Consider the following 15,342-nt stretch of genomic DNA (forward strand, 5'->3'; position numbering starts at 1 on the left):
CAGTTGATGTGATGTCTGTCTCCTCCTCAGAATGTGAACTCCAAGAGGGCAAGGCCAGACCTCCCTCTTCCTGTCCCGAGGCAGTGCTTGGCACACCCAAAGACCTAACCAATACCTGCAGAATGGCTAGCGAGTGACAGGGCATGAAGCCCCAGAAGCCGGTGGCCAGCTTCTTGGCTCTAGCAGGACATCCTCCCTTCACCCCCCTAGAATTTTCCTTGCAAGTTCCACGGGCATCCCAGATACAAGGGGGCACTTTCACTCGCTTTTATACCTTGCAGACCTTGCAGGTTCAGGGCTGTGTGAGAAGAAGCACGCCTAAGCCCTACCTTCCAAGGCTCACAGCCTCCTGGGCAGATAAGGCCACAGGGCAGAGTGTTTGGGAGAGGGTCCTGGGTGCCAGGAGTAGCATCCTCAGGCTGCGAGGTGAGGAGCTTACTCTCGGAGCAGGCAGAAGTTGGTAGGTGGTTAAGGAAGGCTCCCTGGAGGAGGGTTGATGTAAGCCGATCTTGGAGAGGGTGAAGTGAGGGTGAGATGGGCATTGCCAGGGTGAAAGAAATTGTATTTGTGAGGCATGGAAGCCGAGCTGAGGATGTATCCAATGTGGAGAGCTGATAATGAACCTGGGACCCTATGAGCTGGGAGGGGAAGGGTCCTCAGTCACTGGCCTCCTGGTCAGTCCCCACAGTGTGCACAGGAGGAATTGACTTACCCAAAGTCACAGCGTGTAAGTGATAAAGCTGGGACTCAGACCCAGGGCTCTGCCCCCTAAGTCTGAGGCCATGCCTCTGCAGGAAGCTGCTTCCCACAACCTAAGTGAGGGAAACCTGCCAGAGGCTGAGCCCAGCCTCCTGCCCCAAGTCAGAGGGTGGAAGAACACTGCCCCTGGTGGCCCACAGCATGGCTGCTTCTATGGGTCTGCCCTCACCAAGGTGGTCTTCCCTAAAGCAGGTATGGAGAGAACCTCTTCCTCCAGGAAGCCTCCCCTTCAGGCCCTTGGTGAGCTGTACTGTGCCACCCCTGGGGATGGGCTATATCTGCATGAGCGCTGGGTCCTCGGAGGTTGGCACAGTACATGCTGGTGGCCCGTATGGCTGAGTGAATGTTGTGCCAGTCCTCACCTGTCCCCCAGCCCGATTGGCTCCTAGCCTGCTTCCAGCCCTGAGCATGGCCAAGCCACACACTAACCCTTCAGCAATTTGCACAGCTCCTTGGTGATGACGTGCACTTCCTAAGTCATGTCCAGCCCCACCATTTGGTCTACTTTGAAATGGCTGGCCTACAGGGTTCACCCTGCTTGACCCTGTGTCCCCTGCAGAATGGCCCTTTGGACATCAGAGCCCTGGCAACAGGAGTTTGACCTGTTCTTCCACCGTCCCAGACAGCTCGGCACGGGCCCAGGCCCCAGGCCCATTCGCCCTTCCACAGCAGGCCTTTGTAAAGTGGCTAGAATTTGGGCTCAGTGGGGACAAGGAGATGGAAGAGATGCGGAGTGTTTGAAGAGGGAATCACATTCCTGCCTTCTGAGAGTCTGGGGACACACCAGCCAGGCTGATGGAAAAAGGCCTCCTGGTCCCTCCCCAAAGAGCATTTAATAAGCAGCTGAAGGACTGAACGACAAACTTTATTAGAAACGCTCCTCATTCATCAGTCAAGTTCACATTAAAGTAGGGGGAGGCAGTGCTGTCTGGGGCTCTGGGATTCCACTGCTGTGACAATTTCCAGTTAAAAATGAGTCTGGGCAGAGAGCGTTGGAAACACACGGGAGATGCCCAGCGGTGGTGGCAGCGGCAGCAGCAGCATTCCCGGGAAAGGACCAGGCTCGGAGCAGAGAAGGTGCCTCCCACAACCACCCTCCGGTGACAAGGCTGCCCCCCCACCCCCGGGGCTCCCAAGCTGATAAATAAACAGCACATCACACACACATTTCAAACAGAAACAAACTAGTAGAAGTCTCCTAAAGTGAAAAAATAATTCGCTCAAATAAAGCTTTGTGGCAACCAGGCTGCACCCGGTATGAATGGATGCCTAGAGACCCTCAGCACCCAGGAAGGCTCCTCAGGCATCAGCCACTAGGGTGTCCCAAGGCCCCCAATCCCCCCATTAGCACCTTTGGACTAAGTACTGCCCTCACTCACCACACTCCTCTTTTAAAATGCAACTGCTACTTAAAATAATAATAAAAGAAACACTCTGTCCCTGGGATGAATTAGTGAGACTCAGCTTCCCTGAATAGAGGTGCCTGGGGCTAACAGTGGGTCAGGGTGGGGAAGGAGGACGTGTGACAAGGGTAAGTAAACGACTTTCAAAGAGGTAAGCTGGATGGCATCTAAACACTGCTCTGTCCACTTGCCAGTTCAAAGGGCACAGTCTTAAAGCATCACGACAATTGGGCTGCCCCGGCGAGGGCTGGGGTACCAGAGGGGATGCAGCAAGCTGCTTTCACCATTCATTATTCAGAAGCAGCTTTCTCCCCCCGCTGGCCCATGTCCCCCTGGCCCTGTCTGCAGCAGGCACACACCAGAAAGTCTCCTGCCCCAATGTTTTATTCATTCTCTTGAATATGGAAACAGGATCTCTGATCGATACCGGTGGCTGCTGAGTCTTGGTCGGCAGGCAGAGGCCCTGGGGTTCTTCGTGGCTTCCAAGGAGGTGTGGAGACTTGGGAGAGCTGCTGCTAAGGCAGCAAATACTGTTGGCAACAGACATTCATTTTTGAAGTCGGGAACACGTCCTGGCCTTTCAAAGAACTGAAAGTTCTGGGGAACCAGGTTGAGGAGGAAGACGCCTTCCTGAAAGTTCTCTGTGACTTTGAAATGACAGGCCGGGCCGGCGGCGTGCCCACTGCTGCCCATCGGCACCCCCCAACTCGGGTCACTGGTACTGCAGATAGTTTTTGAGAGACTGAGGCAGGGGCAGGGAGCCGATGTCCCGTAGTCGCTGGCGGCCCAGGGCCAAGCGGATGGATCTCCGACACAGGTCCATCAGCGGCAGGGGCTCGGCTGCAACAAAAGGGAAGTGGGTTAGAGTCTCGCCAGTGCCTTCCTCACACCTCCCCACCCCTCCACCCACAGAGCGCACGGCTGGCCCACCTGCTCCTCTGAGCTGACTTTCAGGGCCCAGGGCCCCTCCTCTGGGAAGCCTCCTTGGGTTATATTAGCTGAAGGCTTAGTTTTCTTTATTTTCAAACTGTGGGATGCAACTGATTAGATTTAAAAATGGTGAAATGAATGCAGTGGGTAACCAGCAATTGAAAGAAAGAAGAGAAGAGAAAAGAAAAAAGGAAAAGAAGAGAAGAGAAGAAGAAAGAGAAAATGGAGAACAATGCCCACAGCATGGGTAAATATTGTCCCATGAAAGTTCTATCTCTGGTATAGGGGTCTAGTGTGTCTCCATGTAAAAATACTGCTGTCTCACTATAGGTCTTGATAGAAATGAGTGGCTGACCCCTGCAGGGGGCTTCCTCTTAGGAACAGGTTAGGTTGGGGAGACTCTTTTAAATGTCTTAGAACCCTCTACAGCTTCCTTTGATAGTCAGCAGAGGGACGCATTTTCTTCCAATTGTCCTGGAAACATCCATAACTTAAAATTCATGGAACACCAACAACGACACTGCAGAAACAGAAATCAGGAAAAAAATCCCATTTGATATAGCAACAAGAAAAATAAAGTACCTAGGAATAAATCTAACTAAGGAGGTAAAAAACCTGTACTCAGAAAACTACACAACACTGAAGAAAGAAATTAAGGAAGACACAAACAAATGGAAGCATGTACCATGCTCATGGATTGGAAGAATTAACATCATCAAAATGGCCATATTACCCAAAGCAATTTATAGATTCAATGCAATCCCTATTAGAGTACCCATGACATATTTCACAGATATAGAACAAACATTTCAGAAATTCATATAGAACCATAAACGACCCCGAATAGCTGCAGCAATTTTGAGAAAGAAGAACAAAGCAGGAGGGATCACAATTCCTGATATCAAACTGTATTCCAAGGCCACTGTAATCAAAACAGCCTGGTACTGGCATAAAAACAGGCACATAGGCCAATGGAACAGAACAGAGAGCCCAGAAATAAACTCAAGTCTTTACGGTCAATTAATATTTGACAAAGGAGGCAGGAACATAAAATGGAGCAAAAATAGCCTCTTCAATAGATGGTGTTGGGAGATCTGGACAGCTACGTGCAAAAAAATGAAACTCGATCACCAACTTACGCCATACACAAAAATAAACTCAAGATGGATAAAAGACTTAAATATAAGTTGTAACACCATAAAAGTCCTCGAGGAAAACATTGGCAGGAAAATCTCAGACATTCCACGCAGCAACATCCTCACAGACATGTCCCCTAAAGCAAGGGACATAAAGGAAAGAATAAACAAATGGGACCTCATCAAAATAAAAAGCTTCTGCATGGCTAAGGAAAACAGCACCAAATTACAAAGAGAACCAACAGTATGGGAAAACATATTTGCTAATGATACCTCAGACAAGGGCCTGATCTCCAAAATATATAAAGAACTCACACGACTGCACTCCAGGAAGACAAACAACCCAATTAAAAAATGGGCAAAGGACTTGAACAGACACTTCTTCAAGGAAGACATACAGAGGTCCCAGAGACATATGAAAAGATGCTCAGCATCACTAGCCATCAGGGAGATGCAAATTAAAACCACAATGAGGTAACATCTCACACCAGTCAGAGTGGGCAACATAAACAAATCCACAAACAAATGTTGGAGAGGATGCGGAGAAAAGGGAACCCTAGTGCACTGTTGGTGGGAATGCAGACTGGTGAGGCCACTGTGGAAAACAGTATGGACTTTCCTCAGAAAACTAAAAATGGAACTGCCCTTTGACCCAGCAATTCCGCTGCTGGGATTATACCCTAAGAACCCTGAAACACCAATCCAAAAGAACCTGTGCAGCCCAATGTTCATAGCAGCACAATTTACAATAGCCAAGTACTGGAAGCAAGCTAAGTGCCCATCGGCAAATGAGTGGATCCAAAAACTATGGTACATTTACACAATGGAATTCTACGCAGCAGAGAGAAAGAAGGAGCTTCTACCCTTTGCAACAGCATGGATGGAACTGGAGAGCATTATGCTAAGTGAAATAAGCCAGACGGTGAGGGACAAATACCATATGATATCACCTTTAACTGGAACCTAATCAACAAAAGAAAAAAGCAAACAAAATATAACCAGAGACATTGAAATTAAGAACAATCTAACAATGACCAGAGGGGAGTGGGGAGGGGACAGTGGGGAGAGGGGATTACAGGAACTACTATAAAGGACACATGGACAAAATCAAGGGGGAGGGTGGAGGTGGGGGAGGGAGGTGGGTTCAGCTGGGGTGGGGTGGAGGGATGGGGAGAAAATGCATACAACTGTAATTGAATAACAATAAAAATTTTAAAAAAATTATTGAAACCACATTAAAAATAATAATAATAACAATAAAAAATACTATAAAAAGAGAAAAAAAATTCATGGAACCTACAGACGCAGGGCAAAGTTCACTGCAGACACAATTTTTAAGCTCTTATTCTCTTCCAGACCCTGACTGGACCCAGGGATACAGAGATAACTAAGCCAAGGCCAGAGGCATCCCTGGAAGTGGAGAAAGACAAATGATCTGGGATTTTAAATAGGTGAATAATTGGAATAGAGAATAATAGATGTATGCAATAAATACGTATGCAATAATTCTTAAAGCAGAGGGACAGATACCAGCAGTTCCTGTATGGAAGGGCCATTGAAAACTTCAAAGAGAGGGTACATGAATGGGGTTTTGAAGGGTGAATAGGAGTTTTATGTGATATGAGTTGGGAAAGTGTTCTAGGAACAGAGAGCAGGCATAGGCACAGAGGCATAAAACAGGACAGACTGCGAGGTCTGTAGGGAGAGGAGTGGCACCGGTCGGTGGGTTCGGGAGTGAAGATGCCAGGATCACATGTGGTCTCACACAGTGCCCACAGGCCTGGCTTCCTCAAGCCTGCGGGAACATTCTGGAGGCCTAAAACTGCATCTCAACACTTTGCTTGGTAACAGAACAAGTGATATTTTAAAAGCTGTCTATAATGTGCTAAGATACAATAAAACTGTAAGTGGTAAGTAAGTACTAACCCAGAGCTGTAATAGGAATAATATCACAAGGGATGGGAAGGTGGTCAAGAATGTGTTTTACAGGAACTTTCATTAACCAGAGCTGCGAAGGTAAATAAGAGACATTGAAGTGAAAGCGGGACTTGGCTGGTGCAAGGGAGGGTCTCCAGCTCTCCTTCACGTGAGGCCAGACCGCGTGGTGTTGTATCTGCACGGAGTGCTAGCGGTTTTAAACACTTTCACCTCTGTATCCGCTTTTGATCCTCATACAAACCCTTGCAGTTGGCCAGGGAATCCCAGGCAACCCCTCTTTTCAGGCCCAGAAGGCAGATCACTCACCTGCAGTCACACAGTCACATGGTCACTGTGCCTAAGCCAGTACTTGACACCCTCCTCAAGGCACTATCTGTGCCCTAGCAACCCTCCTGCACCCAGCTCCCCTGCTCCCTGTCCTCCATGTGCCTCTGATCTGACCTTTGCACTCCCTCCCCCACCCAACCCAAATCCTCCTATCTTTGACATCTTGCTGGACACTGGCCTCCTCACTGCAAGTTTCCATGACCTCCTCTTAGTTCCTATAGCACTGGTGCTTGCCACAGTACCACCGGATGTTGGGGAGAAAGAAAACCAATAGTACTTATTTAATGAACAAATGTTACTTACCTACCAGGCAACATGAAGGATAAAATGTAATTGCAGCTACTGTTTATTGAAAGTTTGTTATGTGGCCAGGCACTGGGTAAGCTCTTTATTTATATCAACTCATGTGAATGCATGTATCAGATTCATATCACAACAACCTCTTGGGTTAAGAACTATTATAATTATCTGCATTTTAAGGAGAAGGAAACTGAAACACAGAGAGGGTAAATCACTTGCCCAAGGACACACAGCTGGTAAGTGGCAAAGTCAGGAGTTGAACCCAGGCAGCTGTCTCATGTCTTAACCATGTTTACTGAGCATCTGTTCTGTCCCCTTTATTCTGTGAGGCTTACCTCATTTAGATGTGACTGTGGCTACTGTAGAGAAAAGGAAATTGAAACTCAGAGAAGTGAGATGCTTGTTCAGAATCACACAGCCTCAAAGCCTGTATTTGGAGCTGCGTGCTGCCTGCCTTGAACACCATGCAAGCATAGAAAGTTGCTTTAAGGTGAGAAATGAAGGAGAGGGTGACCTGTCTTCCAGGCTCACAGTGCACACACAGGCTCTTACTCTCTGGCTCCAACCACTTCCCAGCCCACCGCTGCCGCCTCTTCTGCCGTGAGGTCTGCACCCACCTAATGGGCTGCCCTGAGACCAAGAAGCCCACTCATCCCAAAGTGGATGCCTACCAGCCACAATCCCATCCTCATGTTCCTTGGGGCCGTGTCAGACCTCCCTCCTCGGGCCCAGATGGTTGGGATCTCCAGGACTTTGGAGCCCCTGATTTTCAGCTCCAGCTCTGCCACTTGTAAGTTTGTGCCCTTGTGAAGGTTACACTGAGCCTTCATTTCTCCATCTGTAAAGTGGAACAAAGATTTGCACGTTTGCAGAGAGGATTAAAGGAAATGACAGGTGCACAGTGCCTGGGGCCCAGCGTGCAGTGGGAGCTCGGGAAATGCTGGTCCCTGCTGATGGCAAGCTGGCGGACACCTGGGCACAATGCAGCCTGAGCACACAGCACGGGGCCCCACCCGACCCGGAGTGCCCTCTTTCTCCATTCAGACAGACACAGTGTGGATTTTCAGCTTCACTCATTTAGCAGTGAATTAGTTACAAGGAGACTGTGAACTTCCTAAAGGACAGGACCCTGACTCATTTGACTTAGGACCTATGGCCTCCAGCCAGAGCCTATTACTGGGGGGTGACCTAGTGATCCTCTGTTCAACGAGCTGACTTGCTGCTTTGGGGCATCTCTTTTACAGCTGTTGGAAGCTACTGTAGTGAATTGCTCTTATGGAGTAGCATTTCTGTCCTAGCTCCCCACTTTCCTCTCCTGTAAACTCCCTGAGAACAGGGCATGAGTTAGAAGGTGTGGAGTGCAGTGCCCGGGATAGTGTAGCTAGCTCGCTCCTTCATATCCAGGCGTTTGTTTGGTTGCCCCTGGTGAAGAAGAGCTTGGGAGGACTGTTAAAAAGATAGGCTGTGGCTGGGAGACAAGCAGGTCCTTCTCTGATGGGAGATGGGTTGCATTTTATATTAGGAAAATTTTGAGCTGTTAAAGTTTGATAACCATTGTCAAAGCTTAAGAGCTTTCTTAATCTCTTTGATGCCCTAGGCACATACCAGGTCCTCAGTGCCCCAAATGCAGAGCTTATCAGAAACCCAGCTGCCTGTGTGTTCCCTGCCTAACTAGGAGTGGAACACAAGGAAAGAGTGTCGTTTATCTTCATCCCTCTGCAGTCACTGAAATCAACCCAGAGCCCAAACTCCAAAGGAAGAGAGAAAGGAGGGGCTGGAGTTCAGAGCACGTCTTTACATCTCAATGAGAAATATCAATCATCTCTCCCAATTTCTGATGACTTCAGGGCAATCACGCAGGGCACAGAGAAAGCCTTTGGTGCAGCTGTGGAATCTTTAGAGCTCTGAGGCTGCCCAATGTTGGCTGGGGCCATCCCTCCAACTCCTCATTCTCACCTCCCTTGGCTTTGGAACATCTTAGAACTCTCAGATGTCAAGGTTTAGAAATGATCACCCAGGTGGGAAAAGAAACAATTTTCCAGCACGAAAACATTTCTCAGAAATGTTTTCTGATTAAAGATAAAATTAAAAAGGAATCATTGTTTGCCAAAGTGAACATACAAAAGGCCAATAAGAATATGAAAATGTGCTCAACTTCCTGAGTCATCAGGGATGTATGAATTAACACTATAATGTGACTCTATGAGATGCCAGCCAGTACGGCTAAAATGAAAATGAGACAATAGCAAGTGTTGGTGAGGATGTGGAACAACTGGAACTCTCATAATGCCGCACGTGGGTGGGTAAACTGGCACGCCCACTTGGGAAAACAGGAGGCACCTCCTAAAGCTGAACCTGTGGCCAGCAGTTTTACTCCTGGGTGCACACAACGTTCACCAAAATGCTCACACACGAAGGCGCGTGGAGGCACGCAGCTGCAAACAACAAGTTACTGCCCACCAACAGTGGGATGTCTAGTAAGTTGTGTACCTTCACCAAGTCAAATACTAATCTGCCATGAAAATGAAGGAACCGCAATTATATGCAAAAAACATGGGCAAATCATTCAGACACAATTTTGAATGAAAGAAAAGCACATTTTGTGTGGCTTCATCTGTATGGAGAAGAAACACACAGGGGGATGAAGCTGGGCAGTGGTGATGCTGGGGGAGCGGTGATTGGGAGGGGCATGGGGGGAGTTCTGGGGGACTGGCCTTGTCTCGCTCCCTGATTTGATTTCTGCCTATACCAGTGTGTTTGGTTTGTAAAACTCATCAGGCTTACTCACCTGAGATTTGTATACTTCCTGCATATACATCAAAAACAAATTTACATTAAAACAATTAGCCAGTGGGAGCAAAGTGTGTGTGGGGCTGGCATGGAGTCGCAGCTCCTGCGCCCACCACCTGTGGGCAGGAGAGCTGGCTCACCTTCCTGGAGCCGCTCTTCTTATCTGTGCAGTGGGAACAGCAACACCTCCACCATGCATCGTGGTGGTGGTATGACAGAACACACCCCTTTCCTTTCCTTAAAGGTGTTCTCTTATTTCAGGCCATCAGCCCAAGGGGCACCTTTAAAAATAGTAATAGTTTACTTATTGTCTTTCTAAAAAATGCCTCAGTGCCTCACTGCAGTTATCAGCAATGCCACGCTCTGGATGAAGATTTACTGGAGCCGGGGTGGGATGTCTGGTTCTGTGCTAAGAATATCACGAGGCAATCATTTCCAAAGTCCTCCAGTGATCTATATTTTCCATGGTTCTCCATTGCTGACCCCTCGCACGACCCTGGACAAGCCACAGAACTTCCCAGGACTCTGTTTTGCTGTCAGTAAAATGGGGGAGTTAGCTATCTGGTTGTGACGGTCCATGTCTGCGATGGAACAGGGCAGAGATCTTGGCACGGGGAGCGGGAGCTTCAGCCGCTTCCCGGGCCCCTTGGAGTCTCCTCTGCCTGCAGTGGGGAGATGCTAAGACATGAGTCACCACCCTACCTCCATCCCTGCATTTATATTTTGAAAAAAAGATCAACATTTTAAGGTCAGGAAGTGAAATTCTTCTGCAACAGTTTTAGACAATGGTCAAAACCATTGCCATAGAGGATGGCAGAAGGTTTGAGTGACACTCCTGAAATCTGAACTTAAGGAGACCTGGGCACCATTGGTTTGCATTGAGGAAAAGGGACGAGAAGACACACATATGGGCAAGGACACATGCTATGTGTGAGACACAGCGCTCATCACTTATCCACAGCCTGTGACTTTGGTGTCTGAAGACAGAACTGCCAGCCTGCCTCTGGGCCTCTCCTCATGTGTCTCCCTCAGCCAGAACCCCCTTCCTTGAACTGCCTGCCAGGAGCCTCCCTCCTCTTTCCGGGCCCAAATCAAGCGTTACCTCTGCCCTCTGGGTCTGCACCTGCATGCGTCAATCCATTTAGTTAATTATGCAAATGGATAAATGTATCTAAAATACAGCATCCCTATACCCGTTGGCCCTGTCATGGCCAACAGAGACCTTGGCTCACATCCAGAAAGAATTTGGAATCTGGAGTTTTCTCTCAGCAAGCTTCACCATTTCCCCAGCAAAAAGGGTGGTGACAACAGCTGGGACACAAGCAACACCTTCATATGAACCCTGTGCCAACAAGCGTCACTGGTGCAGATGGTCCCCACAGCCCAGCAGGGACCCTCATGTTTCCCTGGGATGGTGAGTGATCGAGTCCCTTCCCGTGCCCAGGAGAGCTGCACAGCAAGACGGCCCTGAATAATGCATGGGCTTCCCTAGCAACGCTGCGGGTGAGGGCAGGAGAGCTGGAGCATGCCGCCTGAACTGTGGGCTGTGCCCTCCCGCCTAGCGTCACCCCGAAACAACAGAAGACACATGCGTGTGCACATGTGTGCATGTGTGTTTGAAGGACCTGAGAACAGTGCTCTGCAAAGCAAGAAAAGCAGTCAACAGGCTAGACATGAGGGTAAATTCCAGACAGACTAAAAGCAGGTGGGATAGGAGGGTGGAGATATCAAAAACAGAGAAGAGGTAGCCCTATACACCAGGGGGGAACACAGCTCTCACCAAAGGGGCCCTGAAGAAGCCCCAGGCTCCAGCACCAGAGGGCAGACTGGGCATGGAGCAAACATCAGTGGAATCCCTGAGAGAACCGTGATGCCAACACCTGGGGCGATTGTGTTGCCCTCTGAATGAGATGGGCAGCCTTGGGAGGCCCCTGGTCAGTGCTGAGGTCCAATGGAGAAGCTGAATGCAGCATGAATGAGCCCTCCACCCCCACAGAGGTGGCCACAGAGGATACCAGGAAAGGGAAGACACTGAAGTGCCAGAGGGTCAGGCTGCCTGCCAACTCCTTGACCTAGAAAAGTGTGTCCAGCAAAATATTCTCACCCAGAGACTTCATGGTGCTCCCAGAAAAAGGGGAGTTACCCTGCTGCAGATCAAAGAGCAGCTACAGTTTCAGATGTGTGCAGTGGCTCTGAAAGAAGAGCTTCTACCCACGCCATCTGAAAGCTACTCAAGGAGGTACTGCAGCAAAATGAAAAGGGAATTCAGAAAAAGGGGAGAGTAAACGGAACTCAGTAGTGAAGAAGGCAGAATGAATGATAGGAAGATCCATTAGGTCTCAACGGCTGGAAGGGCCTCCTTGCGGTGCTTTGTTTCTCTAAAGTACCACCCCTCCCCCACAATGCTCTGTGCCTCTCCCTCCGACCCCAGCCCTCAGCTTCCCCACCACTAGTAGATCTCCCGTTGTGCCTGCTGGAATGGCTGCTCCACACACAGAAAACTGCACCTCAGCTTCTCTGAGAGCTCCCTCCACCTCCCGCCTCGACTGCACTGCACATTCTCTCCCAGGACACCACTGCCCTTTGACCTTCTCTGGGCTGTTCACTCTCCCAGGGCTGTGGCTCCCAAGCTTGTGGCACATGCCAGGCGGGCTTCATGGGGGAGCTGGGGCAGGACTCCTTGCTCCCTTCTGCCACATATAAAGCACCTCCATCTGCTTGTGAGAAATGCCAGCTCCTCCATGGCTCATGGCACTTGGCCTAGTCCTTGCCCTCTCCTGGCTGCTGTTGTCTACTGACCTCTGGCCCCTGGTTTGTCAGGGCTCTGGCCTGGCTTCCTAGGTCCCCTCTCCATCCACAACTGCCCCACCCTCATCCCCATGACAGAAACCTCCACAGGATGACAGAACCCTGTCATCACTCAGGCTCCTGGGTTTAGACTGCCTCATTGTCAGGGACACTCTCCTCCACCAGGGACCCATTCCCTGGGCCACACCATGGACACAAATAATATCACCTCCAAAACGCCTGTTCTAGTACCTTAGTCTCTGACCACTGCATTGGCTACCCCACTGTGGCCATATTTCCCCTTATAGAAACCTCCAGACTTCAGAGCCCTCTCTTTTTGCTCAATCCGTCAGCACTCCTTTTCTTTACCTTCCCTCTTTATCCAGCTGAACAATTCACTGTTTCCAGAGACAAAGGGTATGGGGGCAGGTAGATAGGCATGACTGAGCGGCAAGTGAGTGGGTGGGGACGCAGGGTTAGGGCCTGGGCAGTGAAGTGGAAACAGTAGCATCTTGAGCTCAGGTTACTTCTGTTCAGTTCCATTTCAGGGCCTCCTCTTCCTGAGCCTGCCACACAGCTGAGTGGAGCGTGGCTGAGAAGAGCCCTGGGTTCTGGCCAGCCTCATCACCAGCTGGAGAGGGGTCTGCCTTCCTTCTTAGGGCCTCAGAGTCTATAAGTGTGGCAAGTGGCTTGGCAAGAGGGCCCAGGGTCCTTTCCACCAGCTGATGCTTGGCAGGACACAAGTCACATTTAATCTTGGCAGGAGAAGGACATTGATTAGAGCCAATCAGATTGGGTTAAAATGCCCATGAAAAAGTAAATGGTAAGGCCAGTGATGCCTGTGAGATAAAGGTTAGGTGAGCCTTGGAGACCCAGGGCTATGGATTCTGAGTTTGTGGCACAGGCCCGATGGGCTTCCTGGGGGAGGTGATACTGAGTCAGGCCCAGGGGACTGGCTGGCTATAACCTGGCAGCTCAGAAGCCATACTCAACTTCACCAAGTGAGGCTAATTTTAGCCACAGGCTCACATTAGCCTTGTCAAGGAACAAGGGACCTGAATCCCTTATCAGAGGGACTTCTGTCCATGGGCATTCTCTGCCCCAGTGGCCAAGATCTCAACAGGGCAAGAGCTGCCTGTTGGCCCACTTTGTGGCTGCACCCTGGTGCTGCCAAAGCCAGGGGGCTGTTAGCAACTGCCCTCTCCCGGCTGTGAGGAAGAATGAATGGTTCCGGGCAGGCACTGGGGACTCGGGCCTTCCTGGAGATTTGTGGCCTCAGCCCCGGTGGGCCTTCTGGACCTCTAAGCAGATGCAGTGTGGTGAAACCTCCATGTGTTTGGGTTGGGGATGAGTGGAGAGATAGGAAGATCCTGTCACTTGCCAGCCCTGAGAGTCGGTGCTGGGATGTGCGGAGCTGTACTGGTGAAGAAACCTAGCTCAGCTTCCACCAAGGCCAAGGCCGGTCTCTTTCAGCAACAAGCTTGAGATCTCTTTCATTGGTCCATTGTGCAGATGAAGAAATCAAAGCGTGACGAACACCCCTATTTTAATTAAAGGCTTCTCAAGGAGGGTTTGGAGGCACACCAGAATCCAATATCATTTTGTAGACTTTGAGGATCATGTCTTGCTTCCCTGGTGCTCCTTACACATGGGTGTATTCATCAAACTTCTGCTTACAAACTTGGTTTGCAGGACCTGAACAGGGAGCTGGGGACACAGAGCCCCCTGCGGCTACAGACAAGACAGGGAGACTCAACTAAACGGGGGAGCTCTGAGGGATCTGCGCTTAGGAGGAGTTGTAAGGGGGTGTGCAGAGTGGAGTCCTGGAGGAGGCGGCAGCTAAGAGAAGTTTTAGAGGATGAATAAGACTTAGTTCTGCAGGATGAGAAGGATGTTTATTGGCCCCAAAGACAGATCGCTAAGATGTGTTCAAAGAAATCTCTTTTGTGTAACATTGGGGAAAGTTCATTGTTTTCTCTGACGACACTTTGAGGAAACAGTCATCAATTGTTGGGGAAACCTAGTCTGCTTAAAAAAAAGTCCACGTCCTCATCTCACTGGGAACCGAGGCTGTGCCAACGGTGTCTTAGCCGAATGCCGGTGGGTGCCCAGGAGTGTCTGGGCTGAGTCCATACCACTGGACACCCTGCTTTCCTTGACGTCATGGGCACACTCTTCAATGAAAACATTTCTAAAGAGGCACTTCTCCCTTTCCATGTGCATATCCCTGAATTCTGACCAGCATAATCAATATGGGTATTCCTAAAGCCTGAGACACTTTTATTCTGGAGGGGAAACTCAAATGACTCTACGAGGTCTGTCCAGAAAAGTCCAGCCATTGTTAATATAACGAGAATGGTTTGCACCACATCGATGTAACCTGGCAGCCAAGGAGAGTGGACCGGAATGCACATGTGTGAACAATGATGACTTCACTGTACTAGTCAGTGGGGGCAGTAGATGCCATTGAATGAGCATGTGGACTCTGTGGCTGTCACGTTCAAAATGACTGAGTGACTTAAGGCATCAAATTTTGCATTAAGCTTGAACATTCCTCTGCAGAAACTATTTGGATGATTCAGAAGCCTGCAGCTATGGGCAACTAGTGATTGGCAGATTCATCACAACAATGTGCCCACTCATGCATCACATCTTGTGCAGAGTTTTTTTGGCAAAACATCAAATCACCTGGTGACTCACCACCCCTATAGCCCAGATTTGGCACCCTGTGACTTCTGGTTTTCCCCAAAACTAAAATCACCTTTGAAAAGGAAGAGATTTCAGACCATTGATGAGATACTGGAAAATACGACAGGGCAGCTGATGGTGACTGGGGGAACTGTGAGGTCCCAAGGTGCCTACTTTGCAGGGGACTAAGGCGTCATTGTCCTATGTATAATGTTTCTTGTATCTTCTTCAATAAACATCTTTACTTTTCATAGTACGTGGCTGGATACTTTCTGGCCTGAATT

At 49.4% G+C, this 15,342-nt stretch overlaps 1 protein-coding gene across 1 annotated transcript in view; it reads right to left on the reverse strand.

The window, feature by feature from the left end:
* Window positions 1–1,618: 1,618 nt before the first annotated feature.
* SPSB4 (splA/ryanodine receptor domain and SOCS box containing 4) overlaps window positions 1,619–15,342 on the reverse strand; it is a 71,265-nt gene continuing 57,541 nt past the window's right edge. The window contains exon 3 of the mRNA XM_024556368.3: window positions 1,619–3,002. Within this exon, the coding sequence (XP_024412136.2) occupies window positions 2,875–3,002 (128 nt within the window). The 3' untranslated portion in view covers window positions 1,619–2,874. The remainder of the gene's footprint in view (window positions 3,003–15,342) is intronic.

Source organism: Desmodus rotundus, chromosome 8 (genome assembly GCF_022682495.2).
Source record: "Desmodus rotundus isolate HL8 chromosome 8, HLdesRot8A.1, whole genome shotgun sequence".
NCBI classification, from domain to species: domain Eukaryota; kingdom Metazoa; phylum Chordata; class Mammalia; order Chiroptera; family Phyllostomidae; genus Desmodus; species Desmodus rotundus.